Source organism: Myotis davidii, unplaced genomic scaffold, assembly GCF_000327345.1.
Source record: "Myotis davidii unplaced genomic scaffold, ASM32734v1 scaffold221, whole genome shotgun sequence".
NCBI lineage: Eukaryota > Metazoa > Chordata > Mammalia > Chiroptera > Vespertilionidae > Myotis > Myotis davidii.
The window spans coordinates 2,297,489-2,319,124 of record NW_006293349.1 but is presented as its reverse complement, the minus strand read 5'-3'; the positions used below and the strand labels follow the sequence as shown (position 1 = coordinate 2,319,124).

The 21,636-nt window shown below is 52.4% G+C and overlaps 1 protein-coding gene across 5 annotated transcripts in view; it reads right to left on the bottom strand.

The window, feature by feature from the left end:
• Nucleotides 1-21,636, bottom strand: part of GULP1 (GULP, engulfment adaptor PTB domain containing 1) — an 87,748-nt gene that overhangs the window by 20,321 nt on the left and 45,791 nt on the right. For all 5 annotated transcript variants that reach the window (XM_015566082.1, XM_015566080.1, XM_015566083.1 and 2 more), the window contains exon 4: nucleotides 5,984-6,055. In XM_015566082.1, coding sequence (XP_015421568.1) covers nucleotides 5,984-6,055 — 72 coding nt within the window. The remainder of the gene's footprint in view (nucleotides 1-5,983; nucleotides 6,056-21,636) is intronic.

Below are 21,636 nucleotides of genomic sequence, written 5' to 3'. Positions count from 1 at the left end.
TACACACACATACACACATACATATATATATGACGTTTGTATTGTGTTGAACTTTTCATTAAATTATTGCCCATTATAAAGTATTTTATAAATCCCCCATAACCTCAAAATATTTAGAAATCACAGTACCTATCATTACCATCCTGAAAATCAGATTGATTCCCAGTAACTTTTAGAAACCACCATTAATCTGCTTCGACCATGGCATCTATAAACTTGTATTCACGCTGGTTGAGAAAATGAAAACTTGGTGGGAAGATAAGCAGAGATCAGTTTTTTCCCTATGGACCTTTTTTCTTTTTTTAATTAACACGTTTAGTTTTTTGTTTGCTTGTTACTCCGAGGATATTTTTCCATTGAATTTTTTAGAGAGCATGGAAGGGAGGGAGAGAGACAGAGAGAGAAACATTAATGTGAGAGAGACACATGGACAGGTTGCTCCCGGGGATCGAGCCTGCAACCCAGGCAGATGCCCTTGACTGGAATCGAACCCGAGACCCTTCACTCGGAGGCCGATGCTCTATCCACGGAGCCAGACCGGCCGGGCGACCTTGTGTTGGTAGTGCGGGTGGAGAACGTGCCCCCGGGGCTGCCGGGCCAGCCTTCCCTTTCCAGATGCTTCTTTGGTGCACGTCCTCCCCAATCAAATCAACGAATAAAATGAAACCGATTCCCACACTCGGAGCCAAGCTAAGAACCGAGTAATCACCCCAACCAGCGCACAGTCCTCAGAGCGGAGTCGGTGAGCTTCCTGCAAACACGGACCTTACCTTCCAAGGTGCTTCCGCAGCAGCAGCGATGGCACCGCTCACTGCATCGTAGGTGCGTGTAAATGCTCGTGGGTTCTGTTACAGAATCAACCAGAACAGCCATGCGCTCCGTGTGTGGGATTTCTCCTCTCTGCTCACACGGACTTAGTGCCGGAAACAAGCCGACAGGGGCCCGTTACACTGGACACTAAGCAACGTTAGTTTTAAGGATTTACTTTAGAACACACACCCCTGACACACGCTGCTTCGTGTGAGGGCGCCCCGTGCAGAACTCGGGACACGGCTACTAAGGACAGTGCTCATCGCTTCACTGAGTCCCAGCTGACGGGGCGCCCTCACGGGTCTACGCTGCTCCTCTCCCTGCGAGCCTGTCCCCCCCCCCACACACACACACACCTTTCTTTGTAAGACATGGAAACGCGGAGAAAGAACTATGGGAGAGAATGGGACTTCTTCGCCCCTTTAGGCCTTCCCAGCACGTGGCTCATCCTGGCCTGACTCACAGCACCGAGCAGGGCAGGGTTCGGCGTGTGTGTGTGTGTGTCTGTGTGTGTGTCTGTGTGTGTGTGTGTGTGTGTGTGTGCGCGCGCGCTGTGAGTACCAGCCTCTAACTCAGGGCAGACGTGACTGCAGGGGTGCAGTCCCCTGGAGCAGAGAGGCCAGGGCCTCCCCACTGTGGCCCGCGCTGCAGGGAGGACACTGCGGGGAGGACTCTGCAGGGAGAAGCTGCAACCGCAGATGCCAGGGCCCTGCCTGCCCGGATGGGGCGGGGCGTTGGCTTTATTCTCCGGGTGGGATTCTGCACATGAATTCCACTAATTCAGGCCAGAGGGTTTTGTTTTTCCTTGAAGAGATGTGTTCTGCTTTAGTGAGAATCGTGAAAATCACCCCAGCTCTCGCCCAAAGAGGGAGGATGGGTGTGTGGGTGTGTTGTGTGTCCCCCTCGCACCCCCCTCCCCCGCCCCAGTCTCCTTGCCATGTTGGAGGAATGAGCGCCCTGGGATGTGCCCGGGTGGCTTTCACCATCACCCGCCACATGGGACCTGGGACCTGGGACCAGCCGTCTGGGCTTCCTCAGCCTCCCGGCCGCTCCCTCCTCCCACAGGGACGAGCAGTGGCCGCCCACCTTCCCACAGCTGCACCCACACTCCTGGGATCCCTCCTGGCTCCCCAGGGGCTGGTACAGAACACCCACCAACAGCAACCCATCTGCTGAGCTATTGCTTTTCTGCCAGAAAAAAAATAAGAAGGGAAGGAATGCAGAAAGGAAGTGGGGGTGGGAGGCAGGAAAAACAGGCGGAGGCCGGGAGGGGAAACACAGAGGGAGACAAAGGAAAATCAACACCAAGGATCTGGTCTGAGGCTTTCGGAGGCATGAGAGGGAGGGACTGTGTTCAGGGACTCACAGGTCACCCAGCCAGGACCTGGGTCCTGAATGGTGGGTAGCGGTCAGGTCTGAACCTAGCTCTGTGGCCACGCATCACTAAACGGCGCTTCTTTGCACACAAATTTTCTGCGTTTAAAAAACAAACTTCTTACCCGGCCAGTGTGGCCCAATGGTTGAGTGTCCACCCAGGAACCAGGAGGCCACTAGTTCGATTACGGGTCAAGGGCACAGGCCCGGGTTGCAGGCTCCATCCCAGCAGGGGGTGTGCAGGAGGCAGCCGACCAGGGATTCTCTCTCATCATTGATGTTTCCATCTCTCTCTCCCTCTCCCTCCCTCTCTCTCTGAAATCAGTAAAAACATTAAAAAACAAACTAAACAGCGTCTCGTTACAGAGAGAGACTGAAGTCGAATGAAAAAGCTGCTGGATTAGATTTCACAGAAGTTGGGAGTTATTCCTGAGCCCACGGTCATGGCTTCTCCTACAGACTGAGTCCTCTAAAACTGACACTAATTGTGTTTATAAAAATAAATAGATGCTATTCAAATTAAATTCCTTACAAAAACACTGGTATTAGATAGAAGTTGAAAGGGTTTTTAAATTGTCAGACTTTATAGAATTTGGTATCTTCTTTCATCTCAGCCTAAAACATACTCAAGAAATATAAAATATGATGTTTTGACAAATACATACTCGTTTACAAAAATTTTTACATTTTAGAAAAATTTGTAAACTATAAATTCTCCATGAAATGACAGAAAAGTGGCATACAATAAAATAAATCAGTTTTTAAAATCTTTCTGAAAAGCTACCAGGCATAATTAAACATAGTAGCATGAAAAATAAATTACTGAAAATCTTTTAAGTTTTCCATTGTATTGCATTGATCCTAAAATTCTCATTCTTTTTAAGTCAAAGGCCAACATATTAATATTGCAAACTTTTAGAAACTTTAGTAACTATAAAATGTACCTTAACCAAACAAGTGAAATAAAATACTTCACTGTAGTGGGTAACAGAGCAGTCAGAATGCGTGTGACTAAGAAAAATGAGCAGAAAATTAAAATGAGGGATGTGGACACATTTATTTTTAAGTGGAGCCACAGCGCCACCCTCTGGCCATTTCAGCATAACAGCAGAATTAAAAATTCTTTTTAAAAAATATAAACAATAGACTTCGATTTGTGGCCTCTAACAAACACACACAAAAAAATTTAAAAACACGTTAAAAACACTGCTCTGTTCATTTTCATTGGCTCCTGAATCATCACCCTCAATATACTTTCCAAATCTAAGTATTATTTGCAATCACTCAGTGAAGATGGCTTCGCACACACACGTTTGTTCCGGAAGGTCCTGGAAAGGCTGAGTCACTACCACCTGGCCGCGCGTTTTTAAACGGCGCCAGGTAACGTGTGTCTTCCTGTCAACCACCTCCCGTCCTTAACAGAGAACCGTTCAAACGTAAAACTATGTTGGAACTGCGCATAAAGTCCCACAAAAACACGCGTGTGGCCCAAGTAGGCTTACCGCTGTGAGGACACAAAACGGCGAGTTTTTCATGCATTATTATTTATTAACTATCGTATTATTTTCCATAAGAACAACTGTAGGCCTACTTTTGCCCCACACTCTACATAAAAACTAGCTTTGTTCCCAAGGCGTTGCATTTCAAGTATCTCTTTGCATTTTATCTGGCCATGATGTGAGTGGGTCCTTCCGGCTGGGGTTTGGGGTGACGGAATAGAGGCCCCCCTAGATACGAAGAAACACTGCGGTGAATGCCATTATTCTTGTATAAAACACTCTGATCGAAGGGGAGCTGGACTCCAGCCCAGCACGTGAAGCATTCTGGACAGGGAAACAGAACCGTACTCTGCCTGATGCCCACGAACTGGCACCTTTTATCAGTAACGTCTCCATCAGCTGAGGAGCGCTGGCCCAGGAGGGGCAGGTGTGCCTCCTCCCTGCTGCGCGGCGGGAAGAAAAGGCTGCCTCGCTTTCCCCCCACAGGGGAGAGACATCACCTTGGGACCTCACAGCCTATTTACTTAAAACATGAGGACGAATGTCTGCAGATAAAATGAATACAGAAAAGTATCATCCATTTCGGTTCCTCACCCAGAACACAAGCCCCCCGCCCCCATCTGTCCGCAGACTGAACGCTCAGGTTCCCCCTGACGCAGCCCCCAGCAGAGCAAAGCTGGGCCCGTCGTGGCTTCGCCTGGGCGATCGGAAGCCTCACCCTCCGACACGAGTGAAATAGAGAACAGCTGCCGCTCACAAAGCAAAAGGCCTGAGAGCAGCGGGGAGCAGCAGTGACCTGTACACGGGAGGGAAACTGAGTCTGTGTCTAATGTCGTCAATAGGTTCTCGAACAGGCACAACGATTCATAACGAGACCAATTTCACCAGAGGCCGGCTGACTGCAACTCCAGCTCAGTCCCCTGGCATCTCACAGTGTTACAACAAAACGACATGGAGCCCGGCCGGCGGGCTCAGTGGTTGAGCGTTGACCTATGAACCAGGTCAGGGTTCCATTCCCGGGCAGGGCACATGCCTGGGTTGCGGGATCAATCCCTAGTAGGGGGCATGCAGGTGGAAGCCGATCAATGACTCTCTCTCATCATTGATGTTTCTATCTCTCTCCCTCTCCCTTCCTCTCCGAAATCAATAAAAATATATTTATTAAAAAAATAAAACAAAAAATGATATTGAACAAAAGATGTTCTCCGAGGGCCTGCTGTTTTAGTGGGATGTTAGATTTTCTTAGTGAGATAGAGATGAGAAGTCTGAGGGAAGCAACGAAGTGTCCACTGATGAATGAATAGATAAAGAAGATGTGACATATGTGTGAATGTTACTCAGCCTTTTATAAAAAGGGGCGTCTGGCCATGTGAGACACGGGTGGACCTTGAGGGCATTATGCGAAGTGAACCGAGTCAGGCAGCAAATGCCGGGTATCATACGGTCACATATGCAGAACCCAAAACAAAAATAGCCCACGGACTGCGGGCTGAGAGGCAGGGGCGGGCGTGGGCAATGGTAAAGGGAGCACAGAGGTCAAACTGCAGGTACAGAATCAGGTAAGTCCCGGGGCGCAAGTTCATAATCTATACTGATAAAAGCGTAATATGCTAATTAGACCGGACAGCCGAACGACCTTCTGGACGAAGCCGGGGCTGCGAGGGCCGAGGGCAGCCTCTGCAGCTGTGAGGGCCGAGCCCCTTGCACAAATTGCGTGCATCGGGCCTCTAGGACGGCGTATATGAAAGTTGCTAAGAGAGTAGAACTGAGTTTTCATCAGAGAGGAAGGGAGAGGGAGAGAGAGAAACATCAGTGATGAGAGAGAATCATCGATCGGCTGCCTCCTGCACGCCCCCCACTGAGGATTGGGCCCACAAACCGGATTCATGGGTTGATGCTCACCACTGAGCCATGCCGGCCGGGCTGACAGTCTAACTATTAAATAGTTGTTACATCACTAGTAGCTGGGTTAGAGCATGTGGCCCAGGCAAGGTGAAGGCGCTACTGAAGCCAAACTTACGGAATATTGCCTTTCCGTTGTTAAGTATGAGAAACTGCACTTAGAAAACTATAAGTGTGCCATACTGAAAACCAACAATTATGTGTTCACACTTATTATGAAGCATTCTTCCTTAATCTGGTGATATTTATTCAAGTGTCCATTTTTAACAGGGGAAGCCATTTCTACCACCAAGGTATTCCCATCAGTCTGATGATGACTTAAACCAGATCAGTACACCAGCCGTTGGGGCGAGAAGGGGGGTGTCAGGGGCGGGGGGGCAGGCACGGGGCTGGCCTACCTTCAGCTTCCTCACGGCGTCCCGCACGACCTCGGTGCCTTTGGGCTGCTCCACCTCCGTGCTGCCGAGAAACTGAGAGAGGTCATCGGTGAGACGGGCTGTACCATCGCCCGGCGTCACACCATTAGGACTAAACCTGGCACAATAGATGGATGCGGCTTCATGCAAACCCAAATCCCACTACACGGAAAAGTCATGCATGCACATTCCTTTAAATTCTATGAAAATGTCAATATATGATTTGATCACATAAATTCTTACTATTTAATTAATAAAACTCATCTACCTTTTAAAATACAAACTTTTAAAATACCCTATACCTACCATCCACCAAAGCTACAAGCCAAACTACATTAAAAAAAATAATAAAACATACAGCCTGGCCAGTGTTGCTCAGTGGTTGAGCACTGGCCTATGAATTAGGAGGTCCCGGTTCAATTCCCCGTCAGGGCACAGGCCCGGGTTGCAGGCTTGATCTCCAGTGTGGGGCATGCAGGAGGCAGCTGGTCCATGATTCTCTCTCATCATTGATGTTTCTACCTCTCTCTCCTTTTCCCTTTCTCTCCAAAGTCAATAAAAATGTATTTTAAAAAATAAAACATAGATGGTCTGCAATTTTACTCTATTTTCAAATATACCTGCAGGGTTTTTAGTTAAAACATCTGTAATACTTTCAACAATAAAGATAAATTTAAGACAACAACACACAAAACAACTTGATCTGTCCAAAAAAAAGTTTCGTAAAATCTTCTATCCTGGAGAGAATTAATACCTCCTAAACAAAAGTCCGATATCATAATATGTTGAAGACCAAGTCAAATTGAAATATGAGTATTTTCTTCTATAAAATATTTCTATATAAATAACAAATAATTATTAAATTAAGTGTATATAATTCCCCAAAGACGTTTTTTGTGACATACTACCAATTACTAGTATACCCCAAAGTGAGTCATGAATTCGTCACTGCTCATATCAATACGTATGTATGTGTACACTTCACATAAAGTGATTAAGTACAACCCCCCCATTTTTAAATTTAATTGTGTTGGGGTAACATGAGTTGCTAACATTACACAGTGTCAGGTGTACAAGGTTATCGCTGACATCTGTGTGCTCTGTTCTGGCCCCACAGACGCCCGGCTTCCTGTCTCCACACGCCTGACCCCCTTGCCCACTCGCCTCCCTCCACCCTCTCTCCCCTCCGTAACCTCTCTCTGTTGCCTGTACCTTTGAGCGTGTTTTGTTTGCTTTGTTAGTTTATTCGTTGCTTTTTGTTTTCTATTCCTCACATGAGTGAAATCATACGGCTTGTTGTTCTTTTCGCGGCTAAGCACACCCTTTTCTGTGTATCAGCTCAGGGAACACAACAGTGATGTCACAGTGTCTTTTAAAATCGCATTGACTCCCCCGTCATTCGTGAAATAAGTAAGGACTACGGAAAGCAGGCGCTGGGTTTTCAAACGGGCTCCCTGCCTCGCCTGGGGAGCAGGTTAAAACGGGCGATGCGTGACCCAGCCCCGTGGGGCAGGGCTGGGGCGGTGCTCGTGGAGCTCACGGGGTCTCTGTGCTGCCGCCTCAGGGACAGCTGGGACACAGGGACAGCCAGCGCGACAGGAGCAGCAGCCGCGCCACTGCGTCGGGGCCCAGCTCCGCCAGCATTCACCCGCGCCTCGGGGCTGGCCTCCAAGGACCAGAACCCTGAGAGCTCCCGTCAGGAAGGACCGGAGGACCCGCGGCTCAGATGTGGGAGGTCATCCCCCACCCAGCGCCCCCGCCCGCCCGTGACTTCTGCTTCAGACCCGGTACTGACCTGACCTGACCTGACGCTGTAGGACAGAAGCACTGGGGCCGTGACCTTAGACCAGGGCCCAGGCGCCTAACGCCACTGGTGGGTCCGCACCAGGGCGTCTCTGTGCGTTTCAAAGCTCCCCAGGTTGTGCGTCAGGTGGGAAAAGTACTGTTTTGGCCCGGCCGGCGGGGCTCAGTGCCGAGCATCGACCCATGAACCAGGAGGTCACGGTTGGATTCCCGGTCAGGGCCCAGGCCCGGGTTGTGGGCTCCATCCCAGTGCGGGGTGTGCAGGAGGCAGCTGATCCATGATTCTCTCTCACCATTGATGCTTCAATCTCTCCCTCCTTCTCCTTTCCTCTCTGAGATCAATAAAAATATATCTGAGAAAGAAAAAGAAGAGAGAGGGAAAGAAAAAAAGGAAGGAAGGGAAGGAGGGAGGAGGGGGGCGAGGAAGTGAGGAAGGCAAGGAGAAAGAGAAGGAGGGAGGGCGGGGGAGCAAGGTGGGCAGGTGCTGTTTTGCACCATCCAGGAAGGAGAAAGGGTTCAGGTGAAGGAAGGTTGGCGCCGAGGGGCCATGTAGCTGCGAGCCAGGCCGGGCGCTCCTGCCCTGCCCTCGGCGTCTGACCTTCTCCCGCGTGGGAGGGCGGCCGGAGCTCACGGCACCAGCGATGTCTCACCGGCCAGGGGCTCTTCACGGAAGGACTGGCGTGTCCCCAACGGACTGTGCGGCCCGGGAACCCCTGCAGGAAGGCCTCGTGCTGGGCAGAAACTCCAGAGTCATGGACGCTGTGCAAACAGGCCCGCGTGGGATCAGGGCCCGGGGCCTTCTCCACGGGCTGTCCCGCTGCCTCGGGGCCCCGCACTGTCGCCGTCACGCCCGCTGTCATGAGGCCCCTGAGCCGCGGGACACGGAGGAGCCCGGGGAGGTGGGTATGGCCACAGGGACACCCGGCAGCGCTCACCCTCACACGCTGCTCTGTGCCGTCAGCTGCCCTAAATGCCAGCAACTTCAAACTGAGACGTGGGCCCGGCTGGCTCAGGGGCTGAGCACCGACCTATGAACCCGGAGGGCACGGTTCAATTCCTGACAATGTGGACAGGAAAGAAGATATGAAGTACAAAAGGGGGCATTTATTTAGAATGTGTTAGACTATGACAAGCAAGAAGACAGCATGTTCTTTGTCTACGCGCTGAAATATGTGACAACGGATGTATTTCATTTCAAACAGATGTTACAAATGATGAAACGCCTTCTTTAAATCTTCTATAAAGACTCCGACAGATCGGAGGACACTGCCGACGCTGTGAAAGCTTGTTCTGTGTTCGTGCAGACCCCAGGCCGCTCAGCGCACCGGGAGGACCGGGCTGCCGTCTGTCCGCACCGAACACACCGAGAGCCGCCGGCCCCCTCGGACTCACGGAATACAGGCAGACTTCGCTTAAACCGCTATGAAGAGGTGGAGGGGTCATGGGGGGGAGGGGGAAGTCATCTGTAATACTTTCAACAATAAAGACACATTTTTAAAAATGCTATTGAGACAGTTCACATTCGGCTTAATAGTTTCCGAAGTTTCCACAGCTATTTTCAATTACTCAGAATGGTACAGGCTTTTAAAAGACGAGTCTCGGGTGACGCCTGTTCTCACTGAGTCCGTGTCTGTTATTGTGTCCCACTCGAGCGCTTTTGAGGAGCCCGAGGTACAGCTGGAGGGTCCGCCTGCGTCTGGAGCTGCCTTTCCCGCAGTCAAGGCTAGTCGGTCCCTGGCTGGCCTCTTTGCCAGCAGAGGGCAGTGCGGGCCGTCACACGGCACCAGCGATGTCTCACCGGCCAGGGGCTCTTCACGGAAGGACTGGCGTGTCCCCAACGGACTGTGCGGCCCGGGAACCCCTGCAGGAAGGCCTCGTGCTGGGCAGAAACTCCGGAGTCATGGACGCTGTGCATGTTTATACGGCCTGGCTGGCTCCTCCGTCACCGTCACCGTGAGAAATGGAGGCTGTTACTTCTTTAATATCCACTAAAATAAGTAGCTAAAGAGTTACCAGGCCTAACTGCTACGCGATCTGGCACTATTTACCATACGAGGAAGTTAATTTATAACAGAAATAAACAGAGTACATCTTTTATTTATACACGCTGCTCTGTGCCGTCAGCTGCCCTAAATGCCAGCAACTTCAAACTGAGACGTGGGCCCGGCTGGCTCAGGGGCTGAGCACCGACCTATGAACCCGGAGGTCACGGTTCAATTCCTGACAATGTGGACAGGAAAGAAGATATGAAGTACAAAAGGGGGCATTTATTTAGAATGTGTTAGACTACGACAAGCAAGAAGACAGCATGTTCTTTGTCTACGCGCTGAAATATGTGACAACGGGGCATGTATTTCAAACAGATGTTACAAATGATGAAACGCCTTCTTTAAATCTTCTATAAAGACTCCGACAGATCGGAGGACACTGCCGATGCTGTGAAAGCTTGTTCTGTGTTCGTGCAGACCCCAGGCCGCTCAGCGCACCGGGAGGACCGGGCTGCCGTCTGTCCGCACCGAACACACCGAGAGCCGCCGGCCCCCTCGGACTCACGGAATACAGGCAGACTTCGCTTAAACCGCTATGAAGAGGTGGAGGGGTCATGGGGGGGAGGGGGAAGTCATCTGTAATACTTTCAACAATAAAGATTCCACAGCTATTTTCAATTACTCAGAATGGTACAGGCTTTTAAAAGACGAGTCTCGGGTGACGCCTGTTCTCACTGAGTCCGTGTCTGTTATTGTGTCCCACTCGAGCGCTTTTGAGGAGCCCGAGGTACAGCTGGAGGGTCCGCCTGCGTCTGGAGCTGCCTTTCCCGCAGTCAAGGCTAGTCGGTCCCTGGCTGGCCTCTTTGCCAGCAGAGGGCAGTGCGGGCCGTCACACGGCACCAGCGATGTCTCGCCGGCCAGGGGCTCTTCACGGAAGGACTGGCGTGTCCCCAACGGACTGTGCGGCCCGGGAACCCCTGCAGGAAGGCCTCGTGCTGGGCAGAAACTCCGGAGTCATGGACGCTGTGCATGTTTATACGGCCTGGCTGGCTCCTCCGTCACCGTCACCGTGAGAAATGGAGGCTGTTACTTCTTTAATATCCACTAAAATAAGTAGCTAAAGAGTTACCAGGCCTAACTGCTACGCGATCTGGCACTATTTACCATACGAGGAAGTTAATTTATAACAGAAATAAACAGAGTACATCTTTTATTTATGTATAATTCAACGTGTACCAATTTTATGTAGATAATATATTTTTCCTACATATTTTTTTTAAATATTAAGGGAAAATAATGTCTACTTTTTACCACATAAAAGTTTTGTCTAGCATCCAGTGTGAACAACGATTGGTAGCATAATGACCAACAGGGGTTCTAATCTTAGAAAAAATAAGTAACAGATAATGTCTCCTTCTTTGTGAACAAGGTTGCAGAGCCGTAAATGGGATGGGCGAATGCCCTTGGCACTCACTTGAGGGCAAGTGTAAACAAAAGAAAAAGTTTTAAACCTTCTAGCTTCTCCGCTGCACCAGGGGACAAGCAGTATGGGGTGAGTCAGACCATTTAATGTGGAGTCTCTGTTTGGCGGACTGGTGAGGCCACGGTGCCAAGCAATACAGGGAAAACCAATTTTCAAAGGCACATTGTAACAGGCGATTCCTAAAGACTGGGCAGGACCAGTCGGCTTTAAACCGATTACTTAATTGCCAAAACCAGAATCCTGGAAAAAGTAATTGAAGCAGATCCACCGAAAAGGACAGTCCCACGTTAAATGCGAAACCAGACCCTCCGAAGGTCACCCTGGAGGAAGGCCAGGAAATTCCGACAGAGAAGAGAAGAGAAGCTGGGCTCAGCATTAAGAAGCCCACATTCCACACTGGATCGGATGTTTAGGGTTCCTGTTTTATGAGAGTAACTTTGTATTCAGTGTCATCTGTTCTTAAGTTACATGACTAGGGAGTGCAATATTATTTTATTTATTTTTTAAAGAGAGTGGAAGGGAGGGGGAGAGACAGAAGGAGAGAGAGAAACATCCATGTGAGAGAGACACATCAATTGGTTGCCTCACACATCTGCCCCTGGTTGGGCTGGGGATGGGTCCTGAAACCGAGGCACGTGCCCCTTGACTGGAATCGAACCCGGGACCCTTCAGTTGACAGGCCGATGCTCAATCCACTGAGCCAAACTGGCTAAGGCTGGGTGTATTATATTAACTAGAGGCCCGGTGCATGAAATTCATGCACTCGTTTGAAGGGTCCCTCAGCCTGGCCTGAGCCCTCTCACAGCCCAGGAGCCCCATGATGGATCGCCCCCACAGAGGGCAGCCCCGCCCAACCGCCACAGCCCACTGGTCAGTGGCCTGGCACTGCCTCTTTGGGGTGATCATGGAGCCACCCCAATTGGTCACCCCACCGGCCAGTGGCCTGGGCCTCCCTCTGTGGGGCGATCATGGGGTGATGGCCAGGACCCCGACCCATCACATCGTACCTGCCGTGGATGGCCTGGCACCAGTGGGTGTCATAGCGTGGTCCTCTGGATGGTCGTTCGATTGATTTGCATATTACGCTTTTATTATTATAGAGAGGCTCTTGCTTTTACAATAAGACTTGAACTTTTAAGCCAAAACAAAGCGACTTGCTACCAGCAAGAAACTGCTCGTGGCCCGCCCGCCAGCGAGGCCTTGCAGACACAGCTGAGCCGCAGGGTCACGGAGAAGCAGCAGCCATCCTGCCCGAGGCCCCTCCGGCAGCCGGCCCGCCTTCCGTCCCAGGAGCCAGACAGCGGGACGAAGGCAGGGCATCCCCCCATGTTACTATAAATAGAAACACTACAATAATAAGCAAACGCCAGCTCAGCCAGACAGGCCGCACCGTCCGCCTTCTCATTGGAGACCCACAGGCCTGTGGACGGCGGAGACGCCGCGTTAAAACCCCATTATTTTCAGACGCGGAACCAGGGCCGGAGGTGAGAGACTCCTCAAGGTCACGAAGCTGGTTAGTGGCCGAGCGAGGGCTCGGGTCGCAGCTCTCCCGATTCCAGCAGAGGGCACTGCTGCTGCCGTAAATGGAGCAGAACCAGAATGCCAGGTCGTGCCCCACACCGGGTGTGCACTGCTCCCGGAGGCCAGGTTCGCTTGGCTAACTGAGGTTTACATCCTCTGCAGTGAGATACGCTTAGAGCAGCGGTTCTCAACCTGTGGGTCGCGACCCCTTTGGCGGTCGCACGACCTGTTCACAGGGGTCGCCTAAGACCGTCCTGCATATCAGATATTTACATGACAATTCAGAACAGTAGCAACATGACAGTTATGAAGTAGCAACGAAAATAATTTTATGGTTGGGTCACCACATGAGGAGCTGTATTTAACGGCCGGAAGGTTGAGAACCACTGGCTTAGAGGCTAAGGGAGTCAGAGCAGTGAGGCGGCCTGACAGCCCGGGGACCTGCACACCCTTGACTCACTGAACCTCTCGGGCCTCGGTGTCCTCATTCACAAAATGGGGACAAACGCAATGTTTCCGTGAGAGTGAGACAGGAGAGCAGCCAGTGGCTGGCACCAAGTGGACGTTCAGAGAGTTCATGCTGAGACGGTGAGATGAAGTGACGAAACAGTCACAACCAGCACACAGACGGGCTAACCCACCCAGGACGGACGGGAGGGAGCGCGGGGGGAGGGGAGCAAGGAGAACCCCACGGGAGGCCACTGGATGGGAGCACGGGCGGCGGAGTCCTCACCAGCACACGCACACGCGCACCTTCCTCTCCCATTCTGGTGGCCGCGTGCCAACACGTCTTCTCATTTCTCACGGTGATTCAATCCAATTGCCACTCTCATGGCAATGTGACCAGATCAAGCTTGAGACAGGAGAGTTTTTCAGGAAATCTATACATGATGTGCCAGCAAGTATCTGTACTGTTCTGTCAGAGAGGCCAAGGACTTCTCTTGTTGACCAGGTTCCTCGCTGCTTTCCATTTTGGGGTAAATACGATTTTTGTAATCTGTTTACAACAAGTTACTGCTCTACAGAAAACATTTACCCTGTACTCAGTCCGAGTGCCAGATCCTCTTATTACGCCTCGTGGTTTTGTGTTGTTATTTACTTGGCGTGTCCTGGAACATAACTGTCCATGAAGTGAAATGCCTTTTCCTTTCCTTTTCAATACTGTTACCAATGATTTCATTGTCCTTGATCACCGTATGTTACAAAACAATGAATGACGGTGACAATACGCATCCGTATCTTATTCTTAATTTTCATGCAACTTACGGTTTGGGCAACACAGCCCACTGCTATTGTTCTACTTCAGATTTCAAATTCGAGCAAGTAATGGCCCCCAATTTGCCTGTGTCCCTGACCTCTGTCCATGGAGAAGCCCCCGTTACACCACGAACCCCCTGATTTCTCCCCACCTCATGTTTTCCCCTGAGGGAGCAGACTTTCTTTAACACCCCTCTGATCCGGCGATAGCATTTCCAGTGCCTCCCCTCGGAGACACTGTATTATAATTACTGACCACCTCCACCACCATCACTATCATTATCTCTGTGTCCTGATGCACTTCAAAAATACGTATTATGCATCCTCGTCATTTTTATTTCTGCATCCTGACCTGTTTCAAAAGTATTGAGTGTGCATCAACTAGGCGTCAGGGACAATTCTAGCCATCAGGGACCCAGCAGTGAACCAACAGACTAGATCTCTGACCCGGTCACGGTGCCCCCGCTATCCCTGCTCGGTGACCAGGGGGCCTGTGTGCTTCTCCCAGGCTCATCCATCCCACTCCTCCAGAGCCTCCTCGGTGCACGCCCCCCCAGTGGGATGGAGCCTGCAGCCCGGGCCTGTGCCCTGACCAGGAATCGAACCCTGACCTCCTGGTTCATCAGTCAATGCTCAGCCACTGAGCCAGGCTGGCCGGGCTGTCTTTCTTTAAAGACATCTATTTCTGTGTTTTTCCAACACTTGGAGATCATCACTAGTCAGTACCACTGCATCCTCACTGGAACGTGTAATTAGTTCATTTTAACCCTCGTTTTTGCTGATTTTATTTGCTTTCCCTTGGCCTTTAAGAAAATAAATCTCTTCATATTCCTGGGCAGCTTCTGAGAGTATTTTCCAGCTGCCACTTGAAAGCTTTAATCTCGGTATTAACATAGATCTTTGTGTTTCATTGGACCATGTCTAAAAATTTAATAACCCGATTAGTGGTGATAATTCCAAGTCATATAAAACACTCCCCTTCACATACACAGGATTATGCTGCAGTATATTAGTTTTCTGAAAAAGAACTACATGCACTTTTATTTACCCTCATATGTTTAATTAATATATCACATGTTATTTTCACGCTGCAGAACTGGCATTTGAAAGAAACCTTTACCCAACGTACACGTTATCATAAACACGACTAAGTTGAAAGTATGCTACTTATTTTTTAACCTATTTCTTGTTTAAGCATTTTGTGACATGCTATTGCAATTCCTTGTCTATCGGGCTAAATAGAAAATACATACACTGACTCAGTCCTGAAATTATTTTATTTTCATTTAAAAGCAATAAATGAGCCCTGGCCAGTTTGGCTCACTGGATAGAGTGTTGCCTGGGGACTGAAGAGTCCTTGGTTCGATTCCGGTCAAGGGCAGTTACCTTGGTTGCAGGCACAACCCCAATAGGAGGTGTGCAGGAGGAAGTTGATCGATGCTTCTCTCTCATCGATGTTTCTAACTCTCTATCCCTCTCCCTTCCTTTCTGTAAAAATCACTAAAATATATTAAAAAAATAAAATAAACTAAAAAATCCTCTCTAATAAAAGAGAAACATGGTAATTAGCCATACATCCGCTACCCTTCCCATTGGCTAATCAGGGCAATATGCAAATTAACTGCCAGCCAAGATGGTGGCCGGCAGCCAGGCAGCTTGAAGCTAACATGAGGCTTGCTTGCTTCAGTGACGGAGAAAACCCACATTCCCCGCCTGCCTTGCCAGCCTCTGAGCCTGCAGTTTGAAACATTGTAATAAATATAGAAGCCAAACAAACCCCCAGAAACCTGCTTTCAGACGGCCAGGATCTCAGAGCTGGAGTTGATACAGTGTTTCGATTACAGAACCCAAACAAACCAGATACCTGCTTTCAGCAGCAGAGGCCTCAGAGCTGGAGCCAGAGCTAAAGCTGGCCCAGAATAAAAAAAAAAAAAAAAAGGAGCGGTTGGGAGCTTCAGTCACCCGCCAGCCTGAAAATAGCCCTCAGCCCCTCACCCAGACTGGCCAGGCACCCCAGTGGGGACCCCCACACTGAAGGGTGTGTGACCAGCTGCAAACAGCCATCATCCCCTCATCCAGGCTGGCCAGGCACCCCCCTGGGGACCCCCACCCTGATCCAGGACACCCTTCGGTGCAAACCAGCCGGCCCCCACCCATGCACCAGGCCTCTATCCTATATAGTAAAAGGGTAATATGCCTCCCAGCACCGGGATCAGCATGACAGGGGGCAGCGCCCACACCCCCTGATCGCCCTGCAGCTCTGTGTGTGACAGGGGGCGGGGCCACAACCTCCCTATCCGCCCTGCTCTGTCTTGACAGGTGAAGGCACCCCCACCCCCTGATCAGCCCTGCTCTGTGCCTGATAAGGGGGAGCTCCTCAACCCCCTGATGGGCCCTGCTCTGTGCATGAGAGGGGGCAGAGACCCACACCCCAGATGGGCCCTGCTCTGTGCGTGACGGGGGTGGCGCCCCAACTCCCCAATCAGCTCTGCTCTGAGCCCGACCAGGGGCTGCACCTAGGGATTGGGCCTGCCCTCTGCCTCCCGGGAGCAGGCTAAGCCATCAGGTCATTATCTCCCACGGGGTCCCAGACTGCGAGAGGGCACCGGCCGGGCTGAGGGACCTCCAGTCCCCTCCCGAGTACACAAATTTTTGTGCACCAGGCCTCTAGTAAATAAATAAAAGCAATAAATGACCCTAAAATACCTGGGTCAGTGAAGTATGGACAAGTGAAGTATGGGCAAGAACACGATAGCTTAGCATCAGGAGACTTAGCTATAATAAGTCATTTCAGGGCTCATCTATAATAATAAAAGCGTAATATGCTAAGTTTCCGTTCATCCATTCAACCAAAGAGTAACATGCTAATGATATGCTAAGGCCGCTCAACTGCTCGCTATGACATGCACTGACCACCAGGGGGTAGACGCTCCGACTGGTAGGTTAGCTTGTTGCTGGGGTCCCGCCCATCGGTACTGAGCGAGATGGGTCAGACACGCCCTGGAGCCCTCCTCTGGTCCCTCCCCAACTGGCCAACCTCCTGCATCCCTCCCTGGCCCCGATCATGCACCAGTGGGTCCCTCAGCCTGGCCTGCACCGTCTCGCAATCTGGGACCCCACGGGGGATGTCAGAGAGCTGGTTTCGATCCGATCCCACAGGCCAGGCGGAGGGACCCCACGAATTCGTGCACCAGGCCTCTAGTCTAGAATAAATGTCAAAATCATAGCACATCCAAGAAAGCGGTGGATCCGCTGGGCATAAGAGTTAGGAAACGAGTAGCCTGCTTTCTCCTAAGTGCCAAGTGGTTACCGGGCACCCAGGCGGGAACACTTGTCCCCAACTCAGCAAATACAGGATGCGATGTGTGAAACCAGGGGGGGAGAGGAGTGAGGGGTGGCGTGGAGGTAAGACGGGGGGGCGGGGGGCAGTGAGGGCACCATTTGTTAGCATGAGACTCGGGGCAGGGAGAGTTCCGAGAGGAGGGAGGGTGCCACCGGACGGTGGAAGCTGTGGGAGGGAGAGCGGGAGGAGAAAACACCCACCGTGGGGCCAGTGCCGGAAGCCGGCAAAGGCAGGGGCGGCTGTGCCGGCAGAAGAGCCGGGGTTTCAGAGCGAGAAGCAGCCAGGCTCCGAGCAGAGGGGAGGACGAGGGGGGGGACAAGGGGTTGCTGGGGAGTGGCCTTGAGCCCCCGGGACCCAGGCGTAGCTCCTTCTGCAGAATATAGAGCCCGTGTTTTCACCTGACGATGTGACGATGGTCCCACCAGGTCCCCAGAGGTGTTTGGGGCGGCGATCAAGGCCACAGAGGAGAGGCGGGCAGCACCCAGGCTGCCAGCTCCGCAGCAGCTGCAGCGGGAGGAGGGTCAGTGACCGCCCTGGCTGACGCTGACACGGTGACATAAGTCCACGCGTCTCCTCTGTGCGATGGCTCCACACGCCCCGGTCACTCTGGCGCTCCGCCGGCCGGGGTGGGCAGGTCGCTGAACCTGAAGGGCCCGCGGGACCCGCGTTTCCTCTGGAACAACCAGGACTGAAAACCAGCTTCGCAGCCATGACTCCCCTCATTTCCACCCGCTGGCGTCTGTTACTCTCAAGGGCTTTGGGGAAACAGCTATCGCTTCCCATCAGAATGAGAAGAACGGGAGCTAACGTGGCTCAGTCTGCCCTGCACAGCGGCCTGTCCACTAGCGGCCTTTATCGCCGTCATGTGAACACGTAACTCAGCCGGGAGAGAGCTGGTGGGCGCGACACGCGCTGGGGGCCCTGAGGGCACAGATGACAGAGGAGCCAGGCCACCTGCTTCAACAGGCCCCTCGGGACAGACCCGCCTGCGGCCGCCCCTTCACACCGCTAAGAGCCCCGGAGTTTCCAGGGTCAGGTTTCCCAACCGAAATATACGAAACCTGACATCTTGTCAGCTTCATTTTCAGACAACACGCTCTCTTGGGAGCTCGCTCTCTCTCTCTTTAATTTTAATATATTTTTATTGACTTCAGAGAGGAAGGGAGAGGGAGAGAGAGAGAGAAACATCAATGATGAGAGAATCAGTGATCAGTTGCCTCCTGCACGCCCCCTGCTGGGGATGGAGGCTGCAACCTGGGCACGTGCCCTCACCGGGAATCGAACCTCCGGGTTCATAGGTCGACCCGCAACCACTGAGCCACGCCTGCGGGAGCCTCCCCGTGGTTCACGTGGGAAGTTGGAGCATGACGTTCCCGCCACAGCACGGGGTGGGGGGCCGCGGGCGCGCTGACCTGTTGCTGCCACTTCTCGCTCCCGAGGGCCGCTGTGGGCATTATGTTGAGATTCCCTGCAGTTCCAGATCACGGGGGTGATTATCAGGGGGAAAGGTGTTGGGCAAATTATGATAAATATTTTTAAATGTTTTAATTATTTTGTTAAGTCTAGGTTGACATACATTTAAATCCAGCGAGTTAGGATACAGGTGCATGTAGATTTCTGAGAATTAAATGCACATGTATTAGTAAAACTTTATATTATTCAGTATCGTCAAAATAGACATGACGCCAGCGTGACTCGTTTGGGGGCGCGCGGGGCCTTAGCTCGTCAGAGCCCTCAGTCACGGGTAGAACGGGTTTCTAACATGTAGATGCGTCTACGTGCACCACGCCCTGTAGGGGCTGCTTGTGAATAAACTCCTCATTCGAGGGCAATGGAAACAGCGGGGAGTGCGCCTTTCATTTCAAATCGAAGGCAGGCCGCCTGCGCCTTAAGGAAGAGAATTACCATCCGTCTCCACATCCAGTGAGGTCACAGGCCTGACCTCAGGCACCTAATGAGTAACGTGCTCTGGTATTTTCCGCGGCTCCAACAACAAACCTGCAAGGGCATCTTTATTAGCACTGAGTCCAGGCCCAAGAACGCATTCTGAGAAATAGAAAGTGAGTGTTCCAAACGAACAGACAATCTCCCACTAAGAATGGCCCTGCCCGGCCGGTGGGGCTCAGGGGCTGAGCATCGACCTAGGAACCAGGAGGTCACGGTTCGATTCCCAGTCAGGGCACATGCCCGGTTATGGGCTCCATCCCCCGTGTGGGGCGTGCAGGAGGCAGCCGATCCATGATTCTCTATCATCACTGATGTTTCTATCTCTCTCTCCCTCTCCCTTCCTCTCTGAGATCAATAAAAATATTTAAAAAACAAAAAAGAATCACACTGACAGCCACGGTCTGATCATGACAAATTAGATGCTGAGGGAGCCCTCCTGACAGGGACTCAGATGTGCCCTCCCCTCTCTCCCTCCTCCCCCTAGCCCTCTCTCCCTCCTCCCCCTGCCCCTCTCTCCCTCCTCCCTCTGGCTCTCTCTCCCTCCTCCCCTTGGCCCTCCCCCTCCTCCCCCTGACCCTCTCTCCCTCCTCCCCCTGGCTCTCTCCCTCCTCCCTCTAGCCCTCTCTCCCTCCTCCCCCTGGCTCTCTCTCCCTCCTCCCTCTGGCCGGTGTGACCTGCTAGCTCCCCTCCTCACAGCTCCCACCCCCTCCCCACCAGCCGAGGCTCCCTATGCATTAGGGCGCTGAACAGTGAGCCTGGCATCAGGCCGTGGGAATTGTGTGTCTGAGGAGAGGGGCGTTCACAAGTGAGAGTGTGGCCCTGGCAAGCCCGGTGCCCAGGAGGCGGGGACAGGGAGCTCCAGGATGGGTCTGCAGTCGGCCTGGGGAGCAGGGACGGCCTGGAGGCAGGTATGTTCTGGAAGGAGGCAGTGACAAAGGACGCTTGTTCTTTTTGGTCCTGGCGCGTTCTCAGGAGTAAATTGCTACAAACTGCTCATCAGAGAGCAGAAGCCATCAGCAGGGGACACGGGGACGGCCTTCCTCACAGAACAGGGAGTTCTCGAAGGGAGGCGTCCTCTGCTGACACGGAGAGACCAAGGGCTCCTGTCCGACACCGGTGGCTGCTGCGTGCGGCCCTGGGGGGGAGGGAGGGGGCGCTCGCGGTCCGAGAGGCTGGGGTCTGGGCGCCCCTGATCAGCTGCAGCGATGGGCACGGACCCACTTCCTCTACCGCGATTTCCTGATTTGTAAAGTGGGGGCCATGAGAGTAAGCGAAGTGGGTGGGTTTATAGAGTTGGTATGGCCTGGCCGGTGGCTGAGCGTCAACCTAGGAACCAGGAGGGCAGGGCTCAATTCCTGGTCAGGGCACAGGCCTGGGTTGTGGGCTCCATCCCCAGTGTGGGGTGAGCAGGAGGCAGCTGATCCATGATTCTCTCTCATCACTGATGTTTCTATCTCTCTCTCCCTCTCCCTTCCTCTCTGACATCAATGAAAACAAACACATTTTTAAAAGAGAGAGTTGTCATGGCATTGCCTCTGCACAGGACTGACAGGGATGGAGACAGACATAGGGACAGGGACTGACAGACATAGGGACGGAGACGGACAGGTGCCTGACAAGTTACACGCGGTGGGAGCACGGGGGGGTGAGGACTGCAGTGGGCGCACGAGCGGGTCAGTCGCACATGCCAGTGGCCAGCCTGGCCCTCCCCCAAGCTGGTGGAAAGGGGCCGATGAGAAGATGTGACTCAGGAGAACAGCTGGAAGGACAGGGTGTGGGGGCGAGGACGTGGAGAAGGCAGGGCTTTCCCAGAACAAACGACTAAATAAACTTGACGCCATCAAGTCCTGCGAATCAGAGAAGGACACACAGACAGCCTGGCTGCGAGGGGCCTGCCAGCTGCCCGCTGCCCGGGGAGGGCTCGGTCCGCACAGCCCATGCTCCTGAGACCTGCGGCCCGCAGATGGCGGATGCGGGTACCCAGGCAGCACCGCACGGAGGACTGTCCAGGCCCCGCAGCCCTCGCGGTCCTCAGGCCTCGCCTGGGTGCGCTCGGCGCTCCTTAACACCACCCGGCGGCCAGAGCAGAGGATGGAAGCCAAAGCCCCCCTGGTGCTCTGTGATCAGCTGCCCGCCAGACCGGCAGGAGGGAGCAGACACCGCTGGTGAGAAGAGATGGGACCGGGGATCCCATTGTTTCACTGCCCGTGTCTCCAAAACCAGGAGCCGCCCCACCCGCCCCGGCTTCTCGAGGACAGTGCGCCAACGCAGGCCTCTCTCGCCCTCTTTGTAA